This window comes from Callospermophilus lateralis, chromosome 1, assembly GCF_048772815.1.
Source record: "Callospermophilus lateralis isolate mCalLat2 chromosome 1, mCalLat2.hap1, whole genome shotgun sequence".
NCBI lineage: Eukaryota > Metazoa > Chordata > Mammalia > Rodentia > Sciuridae > Callospermophilus > Callospermophilus lateralis.
Genome location: NC_135305.1, coordinates 60,652,015 through 60,678,199, shown reverse-complemented (window position 1 = coordinate 60,678,199; position 26,185 = coordinate 60,652,015). Strand labels below are relative to the sequence as shown.

The 26,185-nt window shown below is 37.8% G+C and overlaps 1 protein-coding gene across 1 annotated transcript in view; it reads right to left on the bottom strand.

Moving 5' to 3' along the window:
• Window positions 1–23,506, bottom strand: part of Gnai1 (G protein subunit alpha i1) — an 87,148-nt gene extending 63,642 nt beyond the window's left edge. The window contains exon 1 of the mRNA XM_076835040.2: window positions 23,092–23,506. Within this exon, the coding sequence (XP_076691155.1) occupies window positions 23,092–23,209 (118 nt within the window). The 5' untranslated portion in view covers window positions 23,210–23,506. The remainder of the gene's footprint in view (window positions 1–23,091) is intronic.
• Between the last annotated feature and the right edge of the window lie 2,679 nt (window positions 23,507–26,185).

Sequence of the window (26,185 nt, the reverse complement as noted above, 5' to 3'; positions counted from 1 at the left end):
GGCCACAAAACAAACACAGCAAACCCATACCAAGCATCAGCAGTCTCAGCTTGTCAATGGAGGGCAGTGGGCAGTGGCAGCAACATCTACAACATTCTCTAACCTCAACTTGAGCTTTAAAAAGAAATCGCCACTGTGAGCCACAGTGAGAGAGAGGGGTGAAAATGATGGAGTGTTCATTGAAGTCAAGAGGTCAAAGATCACTACTGCGAGATCCTCCCTAACAAACCCAAGATGAAAGCATTCAAAAGAGATGGATTTCCAGGCTAGCATGAGTAAGCCTGATGTAAACTGAGAGAACAGTATTTTTCCATTTGCACTGTAACTGGTTTATCGTGGTTTTTTGTTTTGTTTGGAGACAGGGTCTTCCCAAGTTGCTTGCTAAAGTAGGCCATGAACTCACAATTCTCAAGCTTCAGTCTTAGGCCATTGCACTCAGCTTTGCTCACCTCGGAATGAGACTTTTATACACACCTCTCTAGGGAAGGGGCAGTGCCAATCCATACCAGCTGACTCAAAAGCAAAGGAGCAGCCTCAGAACTAAGGGTATGAGCCCGTTCTCACTCATCCCAGTCCAACTCATCTTGACTTGGATTGGAATTGAGCATGAAAGTATTACAGTAAACCACCAAGTAAACCCCAAATGAACTGTTTCACAAAAGTCTCTGTGAGACTTTTTATTTAAAGGTCATCTTTTGGTAAGAAAGAATTTTAGTAAATATATTGAAACACTGTTAAACATTAGCATGCAGATTTAAGCATACAAACACCTCATTAAGAGTTATGTATGCGATTAGCAGGTAAGTTGTTTTGCAGCTATCAACAAATTGTTTCTAAAGTTTATACCTAGAGATGAAAGACAGAATAGAAGACACAGGGAAGAGAATACAGTTGGAGGACTGACATCACCTGTCCTCAAAACTTACTATAATGCCCCATGATCAAGACAAGAGTGGTGAAAAAACACACAGGTCAATGGGTCAGAATGGGGTACAGAAATGGAGCCCATAAATAGACCCACACAAACACAGTCAACTGATCTTTGACAAAGGAGCAAAGGCAATACAATGGAGAAAAGACAGTCTTCAAAAATGGTGCTGGAATGACTAGACATCCCCATGCAAAATAAAACAAAACAAAAAGAATCTAGACACAGACCTTCAAAAAATTAACTCAAAATAGAACACAGACCTAAAAAAATGCAAAACTACAAAATTCCTAGAAGATAACATAATTTCTAGAGGAGAAAACCTAGATGATCTAGGGTTTTAAAATAACGCTTTATATACTACACCAAAGGCATGATCCATAAAAGAGTTGGTAAATGACCTCATGAATGTTAAAAAAAAAACTTCTGTTCTCTAAAAGACACTGTCAAGAGAATGAAAAGACAAAATTAGAAGAATTATTTGCAAAAGATTGTTAGAATCTGTAAACAAGTCAAGATGGTACCTGGCATTTTGCAGAGGGAGTGGTTTGTGAAGTAACACCAGCGAGACATTAAGTGTGGAAATTCCTTATTGGTTGACTGCTGTATCTATTTTATGTTAATTAAGATAAGCTGTGTGTAATGTATATATACCCCTCCAATCCTACAATAAATGGCTCCCACTCCTGCTGTATCAATCTACACAAGTTGCTCATCACCCCCTGGCTATTTTGCTGCAGCCAGACTGCTGCAGATGGTGGCCCGTACTGGGCGCTCCAGGACACTCGTGGGTAAGTAACGAAAAAAAAAAAGCTGCCCTTCCCTAGATAGGACGGGAGCAAATCTGCTCGTCCCTAGGCAGATAGGACGAAAGGAAAAATGGCCATTTTGAGAAAATGGAGAAGATTGATACAGTATGTTTGTGTCTTGTTTTGTCTTGAAATGTTGTATTGTCTTTGTGACGAAAATATGAAAGGGGTGAGAAGTAAATTACTAAGGGAAGAAGGCACCCCAGTGGAACCAAGAATAGTTAGGGCATGTGTTGATAAAAGCCCAGGAACTCTAGTCAGAAAGAAAAAGAAAGTTCAAAAGAAGAAGGATTATCAGGAAAAAAGTTGCAGCAAAAGGCTATTAATGAATACTTTTCGTTACCAGAGGATGCATGAATTGGCGCAGCAGCTGCCATGTGTGCAAGCCAGTCATGGCGCAGCAAGGACTTTCCAAGCAGTGGCAGCCAGCTCTTCCCTGCCCCCCTGCCCCGGGGAGCGGGACACCAATGCCGGAGCCCAAATCCAAACCTGACCCGGAGGCACAGTCTCACAGGCTCTTGCTCCCTGTGCCCAGTGGCAGTTTGAGTTCGGGACACTCCCTGGACTCTCCCCAGGGCTATCTGGGGCTGCCCGGGAGCTGCAGGTGGAAGTCCCTGAAGTTTGATCATTTCCAAGGCCAGTAACTACAATGGTTCTCCCACACCTGGAAGCTAATGAGTAATGAGCACCATTAAGGTCTATTTCAAAGTAAAAACCTTGAGATAATGTACTAAGTTGTTCAGAAGGTTGTTTTCTTAGTGGAATGCTACAGGATTTTTTTAACCATCCAGAGTTCCTGCCTTCGGCCCAGTGCCGGTGAAGACAAAGGTGGAAGAATTTCCAGTGCTGCTGAGAAACAGAAGAGACTTCGGATCAAGCTAGCTGCCTACAGAACTTACCTGGACTATGAGTTAAGCTAACTGCCTGCAGAACTTACCTGGACTGTGATTTACCTGGACTGTGAGTTACTCTATTGAAACACTGCTTTACCGGGACTGAGACAACAAACTGTAATCTACAACAAATTGTAACTAGGTATCTTTGCTAATGGTGTCATTGCTGGTATAATTTTTCCAAGGGCTTCTTGCATGGAGCCATCAATTGGCTTGGTATTGTGGCATTTTGTATCCTCCCCTTCTGCTTGTAGCAGATTATTTATGGTGTTTGTGTAAAAACCACTATGGTCGTTATTTAAATTAAACAAAAGGGGGAAATGTTAGTCTGTAAACAAGTCAAGATGGCGCCTGGCATTTTGCCAGAGGGAGTGGTTTGTGAAGTAACACCAGCGAGCCATTAAATGTGGAGATTCCTTCTCGGTTGACTGCTGTATCTAGTTTATGTTAATTAAGATAAGCTGTGTGGAATGTATATATACCCCTCCTGTCCTACAATAAAGGGCTCCCACTCCTGCTGTATCAATCTACACAAGTTGCTCGTCACCCCCTGGCTATTTTGCTGCAGCCGGACTGTGGCAAAAGATATACTGACAAATAACTACTATGTAAAATACACAAGGGTTCTGTCAATTTAAAAAAGTAAAAATTAGAAAATACATATACAAAGAACTCTTAAAATTCAACAATAGACATATAAACCATTAATTAAAAATAGGCCAGAGACCGTAACACCAAATAACTCAAAGAAGATAGATGGCAAGTATCCAGAAATGCAAATCAAAACTACACTAAGATTTCATCTCACTCCAGTTGGAATAGCAATCATCAAGAATACAGGCAACAATAAACGTTGGCAAGGGTTGGGGATGTGGTGGGGGTACACTCATACATTGCTGGTGGGACAGCAAATTGGTACAATCACTCTGGAAAGCAGTATGGAGATTCCTCAGAAAACTTGGAATAGAACCACCATTTGACCCAGTTATCCCACTCCTTTGTTTATACCAACAGGACTTAAAATCAGCATACTATAGTGATGTAGCCATGTAAATGTTTATAGCAGTTCAATTCACAATAGCTAAACCATGGAACCAACCTCAGTGTCCTTTGATAGATGAATGGATAAAGAAAATGTGTTTTATATATATATATATATATTTCAATGGAATATTACTCAGCTTTAAAGAAGAATGAAATTATGGCATTTGCTAGTAAAGAGATGGAACTAGAGAATATCATGCTAAGCAAAATAAGCCAATCCCCAAAAAACCAAAGGCCAGATGCTAATTCACAATAAGGGGGGCACTAGAGAATAGTGTTACCTTAGATTAGGTAGAGGGAAGTGAAGGGAGAGGAGGGGACAGGATGGGAGGATAGGAAGAATGGTAAAATGAAACAGACATTACTACTTATGTATATATATGACTGCATGACCAATGTGATTCTACAACATGTACACTCAGAAAAGTAAATTTTATCCTATCTATGTATGTCAAAGTGCATAAATGTATTCTACTGTCATGTATAACTAATTAAAACAAATAAAAATTAAAACTAAAAAAGACACTGTGTATCATTAATTTGTCATGTATCAAATTAAAACCACCATGAGATTCCACTCAACAGGCATCAGAATGTCCAAAATCCCAAACACTGACAACACCAAAAGCTGGCGAGGATGCAGAGCAACAGGAACTCCCATTCAGTATTGGTGGGACCGGAAAATGACACAGCCACTTTAGAAAAAACAGTTTGTCAGATCCTTACAAAACTAAATCTATTCTTAGCATACCATCCAGCAATTGCACATCTGCACAGCATCCTGCACATGGATGTTTGCATCACAAACATTTATAACTGCCAAAACCTGGAAGCAACCAAGATGCACCTCAGCAGGTAAGTGAACGCACTGTGGTAGGTTCAGACAATGAAATATTATTCAGCTTTAAAAAGAAATGAGCCACCAAGCCGTAAAGGAGACAGAGGGACTCTAAATGCATATTAGAATATGAAGTCAACCTGAAAAGGTTGCATACTGTACAATTCCAACCATATGACATTCAGGAAAAAGCAAAATTACGAAGCAAGTTAAAAAGTGATTTTTAGGGGTTAGATGCAAGAGAAGTACAACAGAAGGAGTACAGGGTAGTGACTATTCTGTATGAGTCTATAATGGTGGGAAAATTTCCTTTATGTATTTGTCCAAACTCACCAATACCAAAGGTGAACAATATGAACAGTGAACCCTAATGTAAACTATGGACTTAGGATGACAATGATGTGTCAATGTAGGTTCATCCATTTTTAAAAATATGCCACTCCAGTAGAGAATGCCAAAGATACATAAAGCTGCACATGTAGGTTGGGGACAAATGGGAACTCTGTAGTTTCTGCTCAAAGGTGATGTAAACCTGAAAGTGCTCTGAAAAAAATTTAAAAGTTTATTTCTTTTTTAAAAAGTGATGGGATTAGAAAGCAATGATTCCATTTCAGCACACTGCTCAAACTCCCTCCTTTAAAATAAGTGGACAGATAATAGACACTTGGGAGTTTGTTCCACCCTACAGAATATCTTAAATCTCTCACTGCTAGATCCAGAGTCCCAGATCTTCTCTTTCCTTATTTTCTTTTACTTCTTCTAATAACAGGACACAGGGCACATGGTAAGTGCACAATAAACTTAAGGAATACAAGTTTGTTAAGTGAGGAACAAAGGGAAGATTATGCAAATACAGCATCCTTAGACAACTAAGGCCTTCTCCAACAGTTCTTGGTTTTTAATGCCACAAGCAAGAGGGGTAGACTCACCTGCTGACACGTACATTCATTTCCTAATAGTCTGTTCAGTGACACACTAAATTTTTGTGTGTGTGTGTGCTGAACATCTACTGGCACAGCTCTGCTATCATTCCTCCTGGAATACCACTGCTACTTGAAATTTCAAAACCTCAATTATAATCACTGATCTTTAATAATATAAAGACACCAGCCTACTCATTGACTTTGACACCTTAATAACTACAAGTGCAAAGTCTTGAAAACTAGACTACATAAAATATTTAAAGAAGGTAAGCGCATAAGAGTTTTTGCTTAATTCTGATGAAATTATTTGATTCCTGAGTAAATAAAAACAAAACCTTTAATGACCAAACTCTAAAATCACTTTCAACTATCGTAAACCTTGCACACCCTAAAAAATCATTTTGTGCATTATAATTGCACTGTCCAATAGAAATACAGAATTGCAAACTATTTAAAAGCCTTAAGGTATCAAAGAAAGTTTGTTTCCTTGTCTATGTAAGACAAAAGCACTTGACAATGCTTAAAATATCCAAAGATAAAATAATTCATGTGTTCAATATTAATGCAAAATTGTTTGTTCTTAGTCATGTAACATAATTATAAATATCATTAAACTTTCTTTTTCCAAGAAAAGCTCAATAATTCAAACACTGTACAATCCCACATATTGAATCAATGATTTTTAATAATCTGCACTTTAGAGAGACAATATTTATAATATAAACCACACAATTAAAAAGGAGTTCCAAAGCAAACTAATATGGAATAACCAATCTATTATTTTATTTTTTCTGTAGCATGTAATAAGGTATCAGTCCTGTAGTAACACATTTCATTGAAGATGAAACTACATTTCATACAACAATAACCTACTTTTTAAAATATTGTACCTGTAACCTAGTAAACTGTAAATAGAAGTCTTTCACAATTATATCCCTCATATAATGCTGGAATACAGTCCAGAAAGCTATTGCTGATCCCAAAGCTCCAGTTACAATAATCGAAACCCTTCTAAGTTCTTCCAACTCAGGGACAATCCTATTTTCAAGTGAATCTTACATTTTTTTCCTCAAATGTCAAATGTATTTTTCATTTCCTACAATATGGATAAAGAAAAACAAACCTTGAAAATGACATAAAATTTGAGCTTTGTTATTGGTAACTATGAACCTAAATAAAATTATTCTAGTAAAGAATACAAATATGTTAGTGGTTTTTTTGTATAAGAAACACCAAATAAAAACTGGAATACAAAATAACTTTGGTCTGGAAATTAATATATGCAAAGAGTGTGCAGAAACATGTTGACACTCTTTGGGGGGAAGGACATAAAATTCTACAAATTGGAAGTGGTGTAGGGCTTTCTTCCTAAAGTTCCTGATACCAAGTACAATCCTAGTTTTCCTCAACTGTAGAAAACACAAAACCACACAGTTACTTAAAATTAAACACTTAACAAAATGCTTCCAACCAATTAAAATCAATTAAACACAAGACATTTTAACCATGATGCTAACAACTGAAATAAATGTGTGCCCTTATGTTTATTTCTTTAAAAAAAATATCGACTTGGTAAGTATATCAGCCTAATTTCCACTGAAATTTATGCAACCTGATTGCCTAAAATACTTGTAGGAGGAATTCTAAAGAAAATAAAATAGAAGTGACAGGAGATAAGATTAGGAAAACAACATAATCGCTGACTTGCCAGAAAAAAAAAAAAAGTATTATTTTCTGTCCAATAAATTTTTTCCTTCTCTTCACTGTGAACAAAGATTATATCTCTTCTTTATGGATTTTGGAGAAAAGCATCCAGGACCATGATTCAGAATGGGAAAGCCATTAACAAACATGACCCCTCAAAATACACTGAACAGGAACACTTCTTTGTAATAATTACACTAAGTGAGCATTTGGAGATTAACAACATCCTATCCCAGCCACCCTGACTTAAATTTATTAATAGTCTTACTGTTTGTCTCCTACCTTATCACAGAAAAACACCCTCAACAAGTTCCTGGTTAACCTGTAGTGTTAGAAATGGTTTTAATTTCTATTTAATAACCAAGACAAATCAGTGCTCAAACACATATAAAAAGCTATTGGAAAAATATAAGCATTAATTTCAGTTTACTAATTTTTAAGATAGTCATTTTAGAATGAAAAATTTAAACAAAGGGTTTTAAACTACGTTACAGATATGCCAAAGGGGGAAAAAAAAAGACACAAAATTTCTTTGAGATTCTATCATAATCTTGCAGCAGCTGGCAGGTCAATGACAGGGACTCTTCTACATTCTGGTAAGACCTCACAAATTTAATATTTTAGTTAGCTTGTTTAATGGAAGTTACTGATGTTAAAAATGGAAAAAAAAACTTTGTAAAAATAGAACCATCTACATCCTTTCTTCGGTAAATATAGTGTATTAAGTATAATTAAGTCTCCCCTAAAAGATTCAGGACATCTAATTGCCTCGGGTTTTTTTTTCTCCTTTTAATAAATTTCACTTTCCATTTGAAATATTTCAGGCCTATACATAGTAGATGTAAGAGATGAGGCTGAATTTATACTAATCCCAGATTATATCTGGAAGCTGGTATCTTACACTCTTAAAAAAAAAAAAAAAATAGTAAGTCAGGCACAGTGGCTCATGCTGTTATCCCAGGGCTTAGAAGGTTGAGGCAGGAGACTTCCAAGTTCAAAGCCAGTCTCAGCAATTTAGTGAGGCCCTAAGCAACTTAGCAAGACCCTGTTTGAAAATAAAAGTTTTTTAATAGATCTGAGAATGTGGCTCAGTGCTTAAGTACCCCTTGGTACCAAAACAAAAAAGTAAATAAATTTTTAAAATAGAAATACACTATTTTAACATATATGTATAATTCAGCCCCACTTTTAAAAATATTTGGTTAAAACACCTGATTAGGTATAATGGATAATGCTGGCATGATAAGTTATAGTTAATTTATTATCTGAGCCTATCATTGTTCACATACTCAACAATATTTACTTGGTGTCTATTCTATCAGGCTCTATTTAATTTCACAGGTGCAAATGTCCACATGAAATAATAAATAGAAGTATTCTTTGGATTCAAGTATAAGTAAGTACTAAGAGGCAGTATAATCAAGAGTTAAATGGAAATCAAACAAAAAGAGGCAGAAGAAGACCCAGCCTGCCACTTACTAACTGCATGCCCTTGAGCAAATAACTTACTTATCAAAGTCTGGATTTCCTGATTTGTAACATGAGATTAATACTACTTACTTTAGTTCTAGACAACTCAAGGAAATAGAGTCTATGAAAAAGTAATGAGAAGAGGCAATAAACAACGAATAAAATATAAAAATAGAAAAGTCAACTCAAAATAAACAGATCTCCTATTCTTGATTGTGCCCTTTAATAGCTGAAAGGGCTAAATAGTTAACAGCTCTCAACTTGAAGTTCACTGCTCCCTATGCAAGTCCAAATCTCATTCCCAGCATTCATCCTTCCAATAAATATTTCATTTTTTTCTTTTGCTGTGAAGCCTCTTGAGGGCAGGATCCATGTTAGATTCATGTTTGGATGCATATAATCCTTGACACAGGCCTTAGCAGACAGACAGAAGATAATTTAATATTTAATGAATATTTATCTGAACTTAGGCAATTCTAAGTTCTAATTCTAATTCCAATTCTAATCCAGATGTTTTATTTTTTCACATATAAAAGCAGGTACTTAATGGGCACACTAATTAGCCTTATGATTCATGATACCACAGATAATGCCTCATGGAAGAATTCATTCTGTTGAAGGTGGGACCATTCCAAGAATGATGGTTTTGCAATTAGAGCAGGAGGATGGGAGAAATGAGACATCTTTTGGCATTTAATGGTGGACATGCCCAATGCAAAGCACTCTACTTGGCTGGCATCATAAGGACCACAAAACAACTAATGTTAATGAGAACTGAATTTGTATGGGTCTTGTATATAATTTTAGGGGGAACTTTGTGGTTACCTAAGTGGAGACTAGGGCTGAGATACATAATTTTATACCTTTAAGAGATACTGAAATACATTTAAATTAGGAATTGATAAAAATTGCTTTATGTGGGATCCAGATATTATTGAGTTTTGAGAAAAAATATCCCAAACTCTGATCATGGACATACATGGAAAGAACTGAGAACAAATAAGGGTGGAAAGGCATGCCTAGCAAAAAGGAATAGTATGAGTAAGGTTACTGAGATGGGAAACCAAGGGAAGCACTGATGATGGGAAATACAGAAAGGCTGGGTGGAAGCCAAATCACAGAGGTTCCCAAACACCATGTTAATGAACAGGGTGGCCACTTCTGTTACAATTGGAACTACTGATAAGATCAAAGCTATCATTCAGGAGGCATATATAGACTGAAGGGTGGAAAACTATGTAGGTAGGAAGACCAAGGAGGAGGATATTTCAACAGACTGACTTACGTGAAAATGGAAGAGAGAGGATGATGGTCAAGGCAATCTAAATTAAGAGTGAGGCTTAGGAAATAATCAGATGTGAAAGCACAGAAAAAGAAGATGACAAAGTTGACATGTACTGGCCTACATTAATAAATTTTTGTTTGTTTATGAAATATTTTTGTCCTGGAAAAATAAGATGATAAAGATCTAGGTATCCAGCAACATGCTTAAGAATTAAACATTACAGTACAATGGATGCCTCTTCCTGATCTCCTTATACACACAGCAGGCCTTAAAACACTCAAGAACTTTTAACCAGTAACTTAAGGAAATAATAAGGAACACAGACAATAATACATACACATACGCATATTAAATATTATCCACATAATATTTAAGGACTAAAATTGCCATAAGTCAAAATACCCAATCTTAACTTTCAGAAATACAGGTAAGTCTTAAAAATAAATTGTTTACAGAATAATAGCACTATATAATTCTAAAATATTAAAGTTTAGCTCTCAACTTACATATATGCTTATGTATATGAACCAATTCCAGAAATGCTTCACGGCATTTTTTACTTATATTCAGAAAATATTGTTTTTTAGCTCATTCAGAAGTTTGAATTTTATGAGCTCTTATTTTCATGATTTAACGTTAAAATGACATTTGCTCACTGATGAACAAAAAAAATACACAAATAGCAAAATACAATTCAAATCTATACAAGTCAATGAATTATACAACATAAATCCTTATTCTCCAAAAGAAGTCACTATTGAGATCTCATTAAGAGTTTTATATTTTATTCAGAATCACTCTCTACATTAGTTACTTTTTAAACTGGGGCTTAAGTTATTTCAGATGTCACCACTAAGTTGTCAAAAATGGACTATATCTTTGTTGGTTAATAACTTTTTTTCCATTGGTTAGTAACTTTTTCAGGAAATTCTGAAATTCTAAGTATCACCATGTGCACAATATAAATTTCTGTGAGATGTCACTACTTAGTTTTTGCTCTGAGAATCCTGGAGTAGCTTTTAGCAAATAGAAATAAAATTTAACCTGACCTACAAAGTGCAGTCATTCAAAACAAAGTTAAAATAACCTACTACAAAGGTATACTGAGATAAATGGGATAGGAAAGTACCAAGAACCTGTGTTTTTTTTTTTTTTTTTAGTATTTATAACTCAACAATCCAAAATAACCACATTGTTGTATCTAATGGCAAATGTTTAAAGAACATTTTCTCTAATTTATATCAGCGTCACAAAGACTGTTCCATATCCAGATATCTAGAACATGTAGTCCATAGAGCTGACATTCTATAAATATTTGCTGAATGAATTACACTTGTTTCATAAGAACCAGATGTTATGACTAACTTCAAGTAAGCCCAACCAGCAAAGGATACTACAATGAAAGAAAGAAGTTGTGGGACACTTAGGCCATGTTTAATCACAAAACATTTTTTGTGATTACTTATCACTAAATATTAACAGGAAGATGAATTTTCTAAGATCAGAATTTCCTTTTAAAGGCAATGAAAATTCCATTGCATGTGGCTTTAGATTAGGAGAGCTGAGGTTATATAAAAGTAACATGATCAATTTTTCAAGTCCAATGACTATAAAATGTTATCAAATGGTTCTCTCTAGCATCTTCACACTTTACATACCTCATTCAGTCTGGGCTACTAAAATGGCATATATAGATCAGGTGTCTTAAAAACTAAACATTTATTTCTCATAGTCCTGGAGGCTAGAAATCCAAGATCAGGGTGCCAGCACCATTAATTTCAATCCTATCACAAAGGCCCAACCCCCATGATCTAATCCAACCCTAATTACCTTCGAAAGTCCCCATATTGGGGATTGGGGTTTTTTGGGTGTGGGAGATGGGTTGATTATTAACATACACTTTTGGGGAAGATAGAAACATTCAGTCCATGGCAAGCAACCGCACTTTATTTACTTCTGACGAAGAAATTTTATCATGAACATCCGGAGATAAAAACAGTCATAAAAACACTATTCTAGGTACACGTTCAACCTGGCCTGAATAATCCTGTCATCAAAAGAACTCCACTTACAAAGTTCTTGCATACATAGAAATACTAGAAAATTCATTATCACTCACAGCTTCTGGTCACACCTCAGACAGTGCACGTTTCCATATAAAATAATGCTGAATAATTTTTCTCAAAACGCACTGCTGAAATAAGGTTCCAGATTAACATCAGAAGCTTAACTATAGAACAACAACATCAAGTGTGACAGGCATTACATGCGTGTGTGGGGGGCATATATGTGAATGTATAAAACATAATGAGTGCTTACTTCTGGCAAGGCACCGTTTCAAACACTTTTTTGGTAAGATTATGGGAGGTTTCATGAATGTGGCTAAAAAACGGTGAAAAGTGCTCACAAGTTGATAAAAAAAAAATAGTCAGGAGGATCACCACTTCTAGGATGTTGCTTCTCAAAGTGGACCAGCAGCACATTCATCTCCTGGGAGCTTGTGAGACATGCAAAATCTCAGGCCCTGCCCTGGACCAACTGAACAAGAATCTGCATATTAAAAGATTCCAAATTATTTCTATGCACAGCAAAATTTACATTAAAGAAGAGCAGCTCTAGAAAAAGTAAACTTCACAAATGTGACACAACCAAAGACAATGCAAACAACTGGGAAAAAAAAATTTTAAAACTTTAACTTCAGAGCAAACAACAAAGATGCATAGTTGGAAGCCTACTAATGTGCTTTTTGCTCTCTTGTACTTGCATGGATAATGGTAGAAAAGTCACATCAGTGTCATCCAGATAGAACTGGAAGGGTACGAGTGACTTACTTCCCCAGGCATCCCCTGGCAAAGCCTACGAAACTGGGAGGCACTTGGGCAATCAGTAAGCAGCAACTGCCGAAGGCAGATGGGGTAAGGGAAGCAGAGAGGCAGAACTCTTTATCTTGATTGCCTCTCTGGGCAGAATCAAGTTCCAGAGGTAAATGGTAGGTTGGGGAAGATGAAGAGACTGCTAGAGGCAGAGGTACCGATTTGGGGTAAGAAAGTCTCCCAGGGGCCTGGTGGAGAAGTTGGCTAAGCAGAAGGAACTCCTGAGCTCATTTCACCCTAGCATATTGGCACCTCTATGCAACTGATGTAACGCGTAATTTTCTTCATGCTTGAAAAGACCTGAGAAGGCAGAGGACTCAAGATAGCTCAAAGCCTGGCTCCCGCATAGTGGCTCTGCAGTAAAGGTTTGCCTGGAGAAAATGGTGACTGGGAGGGCCACAGCACTCACGAGACACAATAGTGCCAAGACAGTTAGAGACTTGGTCCTGGCTGTGATAAAAATGGGAGACAATAGGCTAACAAATACACTCACACTTCAGGAGCAGATGCCAGCAGGTAAGAAATAAGCTGACTTACAAGCACACCATGAAAGTCCACAAGATGCCCAGAAGAGTATTAGGAAACCCTTCAGGGCACGCACGCACTCACTTTCTCTCTCAAACACACACAGGAAACCATCAGTTCTGTGTTACTGGATCATAAAATGTGAGGCAGGAAAATGAGTAAAATGTTTAGAATGAATGAGGCTTTTGATTTATCGGGTGTTAAGATAAATGAGATGACAAGGATGGAGGGTGTCAACTAAGACAGATGAAGCATGGAGAAAGTAGTTAACCCAAGGATGAGAAATGATGCTTTCAGCTTTTATGCTGTGTTAGGGTAAGTTAGAAATAGACCTGTCCTCCACCCCTACCCCATGGGACTGACAGGAAAACTGCAGCCAACCCAGTGTGCACAGGGTCACACAGACAATTCACTGCTTAACATAGGCTCACAATGAGGAATTACAAGAGGATACTGCCGTTGAGAGGTCCAGACACCCAACCGAACACAACTGCCTGGAAGGATACACTCTTCAAACTAGACAAGAGGCATAGTAAGACAAAAGTAACCAGAAAATAAGGGGAAAGAATGGTAAATGAATGTTAAAAGATGGATTAGAAATCGCTTCCAGATATAAAAATGTCACCATTAATATTGAAAGGTCAATATGTTAAAAGCAGATTAGTTTATTAGCAAAGAGACAAATGAACCTAGAAGATATATAATAAATAGCACACAAGGTAAAGAAGTTTTAAAAGAAATAAAACAGAGGCTAAATAGAAGGTAAAATGAGAAGCCCAACCTACATAAAAAAGTATTCCATAAGGAAAGGAGAAAGAACAAACACAAGATGTCACCTCTTTAAATAAATATAAACAGGTATTATGGCTTACATGATTGTCTCCCTATATTTCTCAACACATCTAGTTCCATAAAAATGTCTACATTTTAAAGTCTATTCTGTGTCTATGAAAAAAAAACATATAATTTATAGTAAAACATTTTTTTCAAGTGACTAAAAAGTTTTTAAAAAAAGAAAAACAGCCTAAAAACAGCATTTTTTCTAATTCTTAGTGTATTATATTGAACTTACCTGCAATTTTATTGACAAGTTCCATACCTCTTAAATACCATGAAGAACAACATTAGTAAACCTTAATAAAAGGCTGTCAAATAAAAGGCACGTGTCCAAGAAAGAAAAAATATAATATGGATTAGACAAGTAAATCACTAGAAAAAGCTCTTGGACTGTACCTTAGAAAGACGAGGCAACAGAAAGAGGCCCTGACAACTCAAGGCTAGGTCTTAAGGGACTGCTTTTAAATTTTATTAAAAGGTACAAATACTATCATGGATTTAATGCCTCAGTGTTTCTAAGTCAAGGTTGGTACCGCTTTTCAAGAGACACTTCTCTTAAAAGTATAATCAAGGTAACTAGAGTTTTGTTAGGCATCTCCTGAGCCAACAATACGGAAAGCTTCAGTAAGATTTTAAATTTTGTGGGATTTTAAAATCTTGTGCCTGAGAAAAAGCACATTCTTTTTAAGTAACTCAAATAATGTTTCATATTTTAAAAAACTAATAGCTTTTATTTGCAAGAAAGTGCAAATGAAAAGTTCAGAAGAAATCGTTGAATTTATTCCAACAATGAGTAATAAAATACAGAGAAAATTACTTTTAAATGATTTGTATAGTTTTCTGATTGCTTAAAATTCACTCTGTATATAATTCTTAACATAGTACAGATATTACCTTGTCTAGTCCTAATAAGGACCCTGTTACCAGAAATTCCAATTCCACAAGTAATCTAGGGTGGGATCAGAAACCAGTAATTAAAATTGATTTTGTACTTCTTGAAGTCTTTGCTATATACACACCCTTGCTAAGAAAAACCAACAAAGGGATTAATGTCTATGACAAAAAATGGATCAAACTGCAGGGAGGGCTGATCTCAAAGTCTCTAAAATGTTTATAATAACAGCTTATATTTATTAAGTACTTATGTGCCACATTCTAGTCTCAGTACGTCAGTACATTAGCTTACTCTGTCCCTGGCCCTGTGAGGTAGTTACGTTTATTATCCAGCACTTACAGAAAAGAAAACTGAAGCTTAAATAATTTGGATAACCTGTTCAAGGTCCCAAGAAAAAACATTTAACCACCAGAGTTCTAGGTCAACTGCTTTATCCCCTATCGGGAGAGTCTCCCTACAGAACTGAATAAACCTTGGAGGATAAATTTCCTTATGCAGAAAGAAGAGAAGAAAACTAAATTCACCATTCACTAACAGCAGAGTCTCTTCTAAATTGTATTTCTATACAACATAGAGTTTACAGTCAATTGTAATTAAAGAAGCATCTCAGAAATACATGAAGGAAACTGACAGATTTAGAACCACAATAATTCCTGAGAGTCATTCTATGTCCACCTCTACCCCTGCCCCACAGGACCAACACTGAAGTACGCAATACTGAACCTCATCTCTCTTAGTGTCTATTATCATTTTATTACCTCCCCATTTGCCATTATGATGAATCATTTTCATGCATCTGGTTTACTTCCCTAAGTAGACTGCACACATTCTCTTAATGATCTGGTAAGCATAAGGCATAGCTGGACCTCCCCAAAGCACAGAACACACTTTACAAATGCAGCCAAGGATTTCCACCACATAAAGGCTGGCAAGACATAAAACAAACTGGGGATGAGCACCCTGCTGGCTCCTGAAAGCCAAGGTTACCAATAATCACACCAACCTGTGTGATACACACAGCTGTGAGAACATAGCACATGCCACATAGAATTGGGCATTTTAAGAAAGTGTTCAAATGTGAAGCAGCAATGAAACAATACTGAAGAAAACAAAGTATTCAAATAGCACATATGAAAATTCTACTTTCAATTAGCTGAATCACAATTTTTTTCTGATCATGCAATAATTTGTCATGCTGATTAACTTAATTTTTGAACGAATGTTAGGAATAATATAGGCTTTAGTTACTCAAACGACCAAGATTTAAAAAAAAAAAAAGTGCAAATATTGTGGCAAAATTCACTTAATTACTCAAAGTACAAAGAAAATAAATCAATTCTCTACTTCTGAAGGACAAAATTTGTGTTCACTATGGTATTCATTCATTCAACCAACATTTATTTATGAAATGGATACTATATGCCATTCCATCAGATGATAAACAAGTTCTACAGGATTCATGTTCTAAGGGAGCTGATGCCATAGAGACTAACTATTAGAACAAGTAAATGCACAGAATGATTTTAGTATGGTGTAAGCAGGAAGGGCGAGGAAGAGTAATTTTGGCTGGAAGATCAAGAAAAACTTCACTGAAGAGGAGACAAACAAAAGCCTTTCTCTTTCACATCATGACTTGAGTAAAATACCAGGGGTTCAATATTAAATGCCAGAAACTGGTGATTTTAGGGTTTCCATAGTTACATAAAGTATGAAGGATTCGAGAATACAAAATTATAATCATTATGCTTTCCCTAAAGTATAATTCATGTGATATCAATAAAGATACCTGGGAGAGGGGGCATTGCTTTAACAAACATTTAAAAATGTTGAAATGGCTTTGGATTTGGGAAATAGGCAAAGGCTGAAAGAATATTAAGGAACATGATAGAAAAGGCCTTGGCTGTTTCCATAACTGTTAGGAGAGACCTGATATTAATGCCTCTCCTCATGAGGGCTCAGAAAGAAGTGAGAAGCATGATGGAGGAAATTTATTTCATCCTAGAAAATACCTAAATTACAATGAAAGACTGTGGAAAAGAAACATAGGCTTTAAATGTGCTCCTGGTGAGAAAGGAAGGACATCTTACTAGAAACCAGAGGTAAGGGAACACTTGTTATTCAGACGCAGAAAGCTTAGATGAATTGGGTCCTGCTATTATGTGAAATCAAACCTTATGATCCAGGAACCCAGATACTGAAATGAAGACATTTCCAAGTTAGGTATTAAAGATGTGTTTTTTCCTTGCTGATTACATTAAGATGGGAAAAAAATTATGAGACTACAAAATGAAATGCTGTAAGACCACCAAACTGCTATGAGTAAGTACTAGGCTGACAGACTACCAGCTGAGTACACATCCTACTCTTCTTTAGAAAGACAAGCACCCAAGGGCAGAGTCCAGGGTGGCAAAGGCGCAGTCGAGTCACAGAGGTCTATTCCCAGCTCTTGATACCTAACGTAGTTTTGGCTGTACTTGAGATAGATAATTCTTTCTTCCTTTCCATTTTCTCCCTTTTGAAATGACAATGTCTGTAATTGATAACCTGTGCCTGCCCCACCATTATAATCTGGGATAAGATAACTTGTTTTATCGTTTCAACAGTTCACAGATTAAAAGGATTTATCCTAGTACTGATTAGACCCCAAATTGCACCCATTCCTGAGTTAGATCCGGAGCTTTGGAATTTGAGTACGTTCTATAATGAGTTGAAGCTTTTGCAGATGTTGGAAGGTGGTGAATGCATTTTTCATGAAAAATGGACTTGAATCTTTAGGATCCAGATGGTGAACTATGGTGGGCACTATAATAGACCCCAGAGAGACATATCCCCCAATCCCTGAAACCTGCGAATATGTTACCTTACATGGTAAAAAGAATACTACAGGTATAATTTGATTAAGAGTTTTGATGTGGGGCTGTTATCCTGCAAGGGTTCTCATAAATGAAAGCAGAAGACAGGAGAGGGAAGCCAAAGGAGGAAAACCACCAACCACAGTTGCCTCTGAAGATGGGGAAAGGCAGCATGAGCCAATAAAAGCAGGCAGCCCCTTGACAGAGCCTGGAGAGGGGAAAGGGAGTCTCCTAGAAAGTGCAGAAGAAAAGCCCCGATTTTTAGCCCTGTGCATACCCTCTGTGGATTTCTAACCTGTAACTATATAATAATATTTTTTTCAGAAGTTGCTAAGCATATAGTAATAAATATTCATTTTAAAATTAGTTTGCTATTTATCTTAGGGTTTTTAATTATTGTTTAATAAATTATACCAGAAAACAGCCTAAGATTAGGTACTGTTAACTTCAGTTCACAGGCTCAAATGCCATCTGGGATCTGAACTTCACCAACGTCATACTCTGGGTAGTCACACACTGAGTAAAATGCAGGCCAGGACATGTGATTAAGAAATACATGACCTAGAAATGCAGCCAATACACTCAAGAACCCTTGCATGAATATGCTCTATCTTAAGTTTTCCAGGGCAATGAGAAGTGTGTAACAAAATAAGAATTGTGGCTGGATAGTTCATTTTGGTTTAAAAAATTATAGCAATCTTTTTCATGTTTAAATAACATGTACTAAATCCTGTAAGCAATTATATTTCCTACTATTTTCCACTAAATCCTAAAAGGTAGGCATTATGTTTGCTATCCTTGATAAATTCTTTATAAGAGAAGCCAAAATAAATGCTAGAAAATGAGATGTACCTTCACCAAAAAAAAAAAAAAAAAAAAATTTAAGGAAAAACATCACAGCTTCAACAGACATAGCAGATTCTCCATCAATAGAGATTTTGTCTAATTCTTTGTCAAAGAATATAATGACTATGAAAAACTATTACATATGGAAAATAAAATACTAAATCAAATTGCTTGCTTTTATCTTTGTTTCTATTTGCTTTCAAATACCATGCGTTAACTTTGGTCATCATATATGTTCTTCTATTCTCTTTTTCTTTCTTTCTTTTTTTTTAAAACACTGTTTGGGTAGTTATTTATTCCGATAAATACTGAAAATGGCAGAGTGTGTGGTTTATATTCCAGAAAGCAGAAAGATAATTTTACATCATTTAGAGCACATTTTACACATGACAAAGTAGAAGCGTTGCTAAGAACACAAAGATGAAGATTCTGCTGCTAAAGTGCTCACAGTAATAGTGAAACAAGCAGGGCCTAAGTCTCAACCGCTAGGAACCAAGACCAAAATAGCTTTAACATATGTTAACTGCTCCTGCTTGGAGGAGAGCACCCTGGGGAAAACAGTGTAAGACTCAGGAAAGCCAGGTCTAAAAGAAAGTTTTTGATCAAGCTAGTATTATGATACCAGAAGAACAGGCTAAAAGGAAAGACTAGAAGCAGGAGAGCCTACTGGAATTAGGCTGTCAGAAGGAGAGAACCTGAATTATGAATTTGAGAATGAAAAACATAAGATGCAGAAAAATCTCGAATCTCAGCACATAATTTTATACCACCTGTGGTTTCTATCAAAAGTATCTACTAATTCAAGGTAAACCAGGCAGAGAGAAGCACACAACCCATGTTTAAATACCAGATCCATTTGTTCAAGGAAATAGGTTTGTGTTACTTAAGATCCTCAGCCAATTGGAAGGAAAAAGCTAAAGCAATGAAATAAGTCCTGCAATGCCATAATTTCTCAACTAGGGAAGTCACAGGACAAGTTCAAAGAGAGTGAAAAGATTAATGATGTAACATCCCAAATAGCTGGTTTGTGGTAGCAATGGAAAAATATGCAGGAAACAGAAGAGCTGCAACTTCTCATTTATTTTTGCCCAACCCTGCGATATTAAACTAAACTAGAGAAGAAGATGAGGTATGGATTTTTGTTTGCTGGTCTGGTTGTAGAGATATATGGAGTCAAGAAAAGGACTAGTATAATGAAGTACAAACATTTGAAGTGATATTGTGATTTAGGAATAAGCTAATTCATGAAAACTGTAATTTCATAAAATCAGTAGTACACCATAGTCTTACTGAAAAGCATTTGAAGACTAATGATACTGACCTTAAAAAGATGATAAGTTACATCCTCAAAGATACAACAATAAAAATATTTTCCTTTGTTAACAAGTACCTATATATAATGGAAAGAAACTTTTCTTTTTATTTCTTTCATTAATTTTTCTCTATTTAGGATTATATTATAACACTATGAAACCTGAAAATTAGACCTGAAAGCCTTAAATCACCCAAACCATGACCTAATTTCCTTTAGGTCAATGATTAGACGAGGTCCTCTCTTTTTCAAGCCCTAATTTACTGTGCTTAATTAGGATAGTGAAATGCCTTTGATATAAATTATATATATTAGACATCCCAGCACCAAATCTTTACTTATAATGCAAATCTTATTCTTTAATCTTTCCGTTCCAATATCTAAAGACCATATATTCTCTAGCAAAAAAATACAACATAATGAACTATTAATATACCATGCTAAAGGTACTCTAAAGATATTGTACTTTAAATAAAATTTGAAAAATCATTTAATGAGGAAAAACAAAATAATTGATGAGGAAGACCTATTGATGTAAATGTAAGTGACATTGTTATAGATTACCTAGAATCCATTTTACATTTCTAGTTGATTCAATTGCTATGTTTTCAATGGAATGATTCCATTGAGCTGCTTACACATAGCCTTTAAACATCCAAAAATGAACCAAAGGTCGCAATTCACTGCTAAAGTCAAATTAGGGGGGAAAAATGTTTTCAAGCCTTCCAAGAATTAAGATTTATGAAATAAGTAAGCCAGCATTCTGTTTATACGGTTTTGGAAGTCTGGGCAAAGGGTAGAGTGGAGTGGGGTAAGACAGATGAGAGTGTTAGACCAACAAGAAAGGGAAGTAACTGGATTCCTATAGAAAGAAGAGATGTAGGGAAATGCAAAAGCCCAAGCCCAAGCTAGATTAGACAACTGAAGGAAATCAGTTGCCTAATTAAAAAAAAAAAAAAAATCTTTTTGGAATCTTTCTAATGTCACTGGTAAGAAGAAATAAAAATTCCATAATTTCTTCTGAAAATCAGGACTCTCCTTCAACTTCCTCATAAATCGTCATAGATGACTGTAGCAATTCAGCTTTAGGATCTACACTATATTAAACTATATATGTTAATCTAGAACAGTAGTTCTCAATGAAGGTTAAATTTTTCCCCAGGAGACATATGACAACATTTTTAAGTGTCACAGTTTGGTATGGGGGGCAGCTGTTGGCATCTAATGGATGGTGGCTAAAGATGCTGTTAAACATCCTTACAGTGCACAAGATTTCCTGACTGCAAAGAATTATCAAGTTCAAAATGCCAACAGTACTAGGTTAAGAAACACTGATCTCTCCTGAATACTGTTCAAGCAACAACCTACTTCTTGGACCTTTATCCTAGCCCATGTCTTAACAGTCAATTAAAGGACTAAACCACCACCACCCAAAGACCCATTTTTCAATTGGTTTAAAGATGGTGGATGGTTGATTCCAACTAAAAGTCACACAGAAATAGAGATAATGTATCAGAGCAGAAAAGCAGAAAAAGAACTTTTAAATCCTTTCATTTCATTTCTGTCTAGAGATTCACTTTACAAGAGGAGCATTTACATGGTTCCATTATCAAGCTGTGTGTCTTCTATAGCCAATACTCTTGAAATTTCACTGGCGTCATCAAAATACAATATATCTTATTAATTAAAAACTTCGGTTAACAGTATTTACAAAGAAAGATTTATGCTGGAAGCTGCGGAGGGTGAAAAAGCCACCAGGTCTTTAAAATGCAAAGTTATTTCACAGTTTGCTTGCAAAATGACTCAGATCATTATTACTTTTAGTCATGCCAAGTTTGCTTCTAAGCCTACTAGTAATGGAGAAAGAAAAAAAAAAAGCCCACCATTTTTTCCTGCAGTCATTAAACCAATAAAACTGGAGCTTACTGAAAACGGATTTAGGCAATAATATTTCTCTTTTATTATAACTTATATAAAAAAATACAAGCTGAAAGTGCAAATGAAGATTTTAAGAAATCTTTCATCTATCTAATACTTAGAGTGTGGGAAGAAACCAAACAAAAGGAACCCCTAACTCAGAGATTTAAAGATCTTAAACTGTGAATATTATCAAAATGTTCCCCTCAGTCAAGTGTCCCTGGGTTACTTTTATTATTCTCTTCCCCTTCAAACAATTGGAAAAAGATCTCCACGTCGCACTTCAGCAAGAGAACAGGGCTAAGAACAAATCAAAGCCTGGCGTGCACCTGGCAAACCTCATTCATCAGAAACCATGGCAGTAGAGAAAATCCTGTTGTTCCGGTGACCCCTCTGCACCTTTCACAGCGGTTCTACCACTGAAGTATCTTCCTTACCTACTACTGGAGCAAACGCAATCCAACTTTGGTGGTTTCCCTACCCCCACAGTGATAAAAATCAAATATCCAGCATAGCTTATTGCCTTACGCAGGGTAAACATAATCGGTGCTTTTTAACACTCACTGAGTCGCCATGGGAAGTTGACAGTAAAGACACATTTCAACCCTACAGAGGCCCCAGGAAAGGTACACTGACTTCACCAAAAGCGGCACTCCTGGTGTGAGAAAAACCACAAACGAGAAACCATCCTCTGGATAAAAGGTTTTCCGGGAAAGGGGGGGTGGTGGTGGTGGTGGTTTCTTTTATTTTCTTGACAAGAATACCCCTTCATATTTGTAAGGCTCAGCTAAACTTCAAAGAAAAGGGTTTACACGGGATCTGCCGCCTCAAAATGCAGCTCGGCTTCCAGTAGGGTCACTAAAGCACCGAGCGCAGTGCAATGCCTGCCCTGCCGCGGGGAGATCTCAGCGCCTGGCAGGAGGGCGGAAGGGGACCTAGGAAGGGACCCGCCTGGGCTCCGCACCGCAATGGCCACACTCGCACTCCGAACCAACCTCGGGCGCTGCCAGATGCGCCCTCGCCTGCTGTCACGCGTCCCCTCCGGTTTCCCGACGCCGAGGGGCCCACAGAGGCCCCCGCCGCGCCCAGCCCACTCGCTCATTCGCCCGCCCGGGCACCTAGCCCTTCGGCCAGCCTCACCGAGCAGCAGCAGCTTGACCTCGCGCGCCGCCTTCTCGCCATCCTCGCGGAGGTTCCGGTCGATCATCTTACTCCGCTCCACCGCCGCCTTGTCCTCGGCGCTCAGCGTACAGCCCATGGTGCCTAGAGCGAGAGCCTGCCGCCGCTCCCTCCGCGCCCTCTTGCTGCCTCGGAACACAGGTGAAAGCTCTCTTTGGAATACCTCCCAAAACCGGCCACACCACCCCCACTACGTCCTAAACGGAGTCCAGAGAAACGCTTTCCGCAAACCAGCAAACAGCCCTGGGCGACTAGTTCCCCGGCCCGGCTCCGCTTTTGGCTCCGCTCAGCGCCGGGAGACCCAGGTTTGAAGGCTCTGACTTCAGAGGCTACCGCCCTCCAGCCGGTGGCTGAGCCGCAGCCTCGCAAAGCTCAGGCGAGCTCCGCGTCCGCGCGCCGCCGCGGCCCCGCCCCTGCCCGCCTCTCCCGCCACCCCGCGACCACTCCCAGAGCGCGCTCCCGCGCACGTGCCCTCGGACAGCGCCCCCTCCGAAGGGCCGCGCGCCCGCGTGGCCGCCGACCACGGCGCCGCGCACCCCGCGAGGGCCCCGCGCCCCCGCGCACCCCCTGGAAGTGCCAGAGAGCGAGGAATTGCCCGCGGGGCTGTGGCCTCAGGCCCTCGCGCTCCCTAACCCTGCGCCCGCGGCGGGAATGGGGTAATTTCTCCGGGTTTACTGATACCAAGGAATGTGTGCGTACCTGCCCCTCTACCGATGGGGATGGGAGAGCTGCCAAAGTTGGAAGCCCAGAAAAGCCTGTCCAGGGCGTTTGAGCAAACCCAGCGCCCGCAAACAAACAAGGGTTTTAAAATGTAAAACGGTGTCGGCGGCGTTCAGGGCGGTGGGAAAGACAGGGAGCTGCAAATGGAGCCGCGGTGGGACCAGAGGTGGGGACAGTGGGAAACAGAAGTCAGGAGATGTGGTGGTAGTGGGCACCAAGGTCAACTTCCTTCCACTTTTCTTTCTTTCCCTTTTTCCTTCCTTTGTCGCCTTTTCATAAACAGATTATAATTTTAAGGATTTCTTCATAACCTTAGAAAATATGAGACCAAAAATCAAAGAGTATATTTAAAAATGACAAGAGCAATAAAACACACCCACACAAACAAGTCTGCTCCACAGCGGTAGCAGATCTCCTCTAGGGCACATGTAAGCTCCCATGCCAAGTTTTGAACCAGTATTTATGACCATGTTCCTAACTCCTGTGCCAATGGGCATGCCATTCTTTTTTGGAAGCTATGGCTTCCTTGCACATAAAATGAGGAGTTGTGCGATATTGTTGCCTCCTTCCAACTCCGGCAGGCAGGGATGATGCATTCATACACCCAACACCAAATGGATGAGGATAGATTTAAAGTTTCATTTCTCAATGCCTGTTGTTCTAAGTTTTTCCTTACAAACACCACAGGAAAAAAACGTTGACTGATGGAAAGATGAAACTAGTGTCAAAGAAAGACGTCTTCCTTGATGTATTTTTTTTAATTGCTTCTAGGTTTCCATTCAGAAGTCTTATTTTGTAAAAATCATTTGAGAAAACCGGGCTTGAGTTTTTCTGAGAAATTGAGATTGAATTGATGGCATGGGTAGAGGGCAGAATACCTTTAGGTTGGGTCATTCAGACCGGGCCTGTAAGCTAGTTCTGCTCTACACCCCACTGGCCATGCTTGTGCTCCAAATAATCAGAGCGAGTTGGATTGTCAATTCCTTCTATGTGGGACCTGCCCTTTCCTGTTTTCCCCGAAGTCAGACCTGCGATATGATTTCAAAACCTGCCTAAATTTTCCTATGGCCTTTTGTAATATAACAACAAAAAGGAGCAATCTTCAATGGTACATAATCACCTTCTACCCTCATTATAATTCCTGGCACATTACATGTCCATCAGGAACTCTGAAATTAAATTTAATGAAATCAACTTTCAACACAGTATTTCCGTATTAGTCATTTGGGCTGATCTGTTACTGTCTTTCCTATAAGCTTCAGGCCAGATGGAGTGTAGGATCAACAGTTTTAGCCAAAGAGAAATCAATTATGACTGAGTACTGGTAGAAACCACTACAGAACTTGTGTTTTGGAGAAATGAAGTTGTAATGAAATTATACACATTATCTCTATCAATTTGAAAAGCTTGTCAAGTAGTTGAGTAGCTTATATGTAGTACATAGACAATTAAGAACTGCAAATTAATCTTATGTGAAACAAAACTTCTAAGAGGATACAAAGTAATGAAATAATCAGTATGGAAGGAAATTCCAAGAGAAAAAAGTTTGAAAAAAAATATTGAAGTAAGTGATAACAGGATATTAGAGGCCAGTTTGAAGGAGAATATATTAGTCAATACCATCTGTCAAAACAAAATACCATAGACTGGATGGAAATAATGTCTCATGATTCTGGAGGCCAGAAAGCCAAAGATTAAGGTTTCAACTGATTGAGATCTCTTGTGAAGCCCCTCTTCCTGGCTTGTAGATGACTGCTTTCTTTCTGTGTCCTCACATGGTGGAAAGGAAGAAGTTGGGGAGGTATGAGAGAGAGGGACAGAAGGGAAAGGGAGAGAAAAGCCATGTTTGCTCTCTATTCCTTTTCTTATAGGGTCTCTAATCTTGTCATAGATACTCCACTTTTAGGACCACTAAACTAAACCACCTAACCAAGGTTCTCCCTCCATTGGGGTTTAGGACTTCAACATATGAATCTCGGGGAGACATACACATTCAGTCCAGAATAGTGAATTTTTGTTTCAGAGGAATGACAAAGTACACACAAAAAAATAGTGATTATTTAACAATTTAAAGGTAGTTTGGCTATGATGAATGATAAGATATATGGGACAATATTGAAAGAGAGCTTTACATCTTAAGGTGAAGAGTTGGACTTGACACAGTGAATACTAAGTGTCCCATACATTCTCCTGAGTTGGGTAATAGATGTTTAAGAAAAAATAAAAACCCTCTTACCATATGTGTAAAACAAATGAGTTACCAACAAGTGCATGGTATTAGTAATCCAAACATGGGGTGGTAAGAGAGTCGTTCAGACTAATAACTTACATAGTT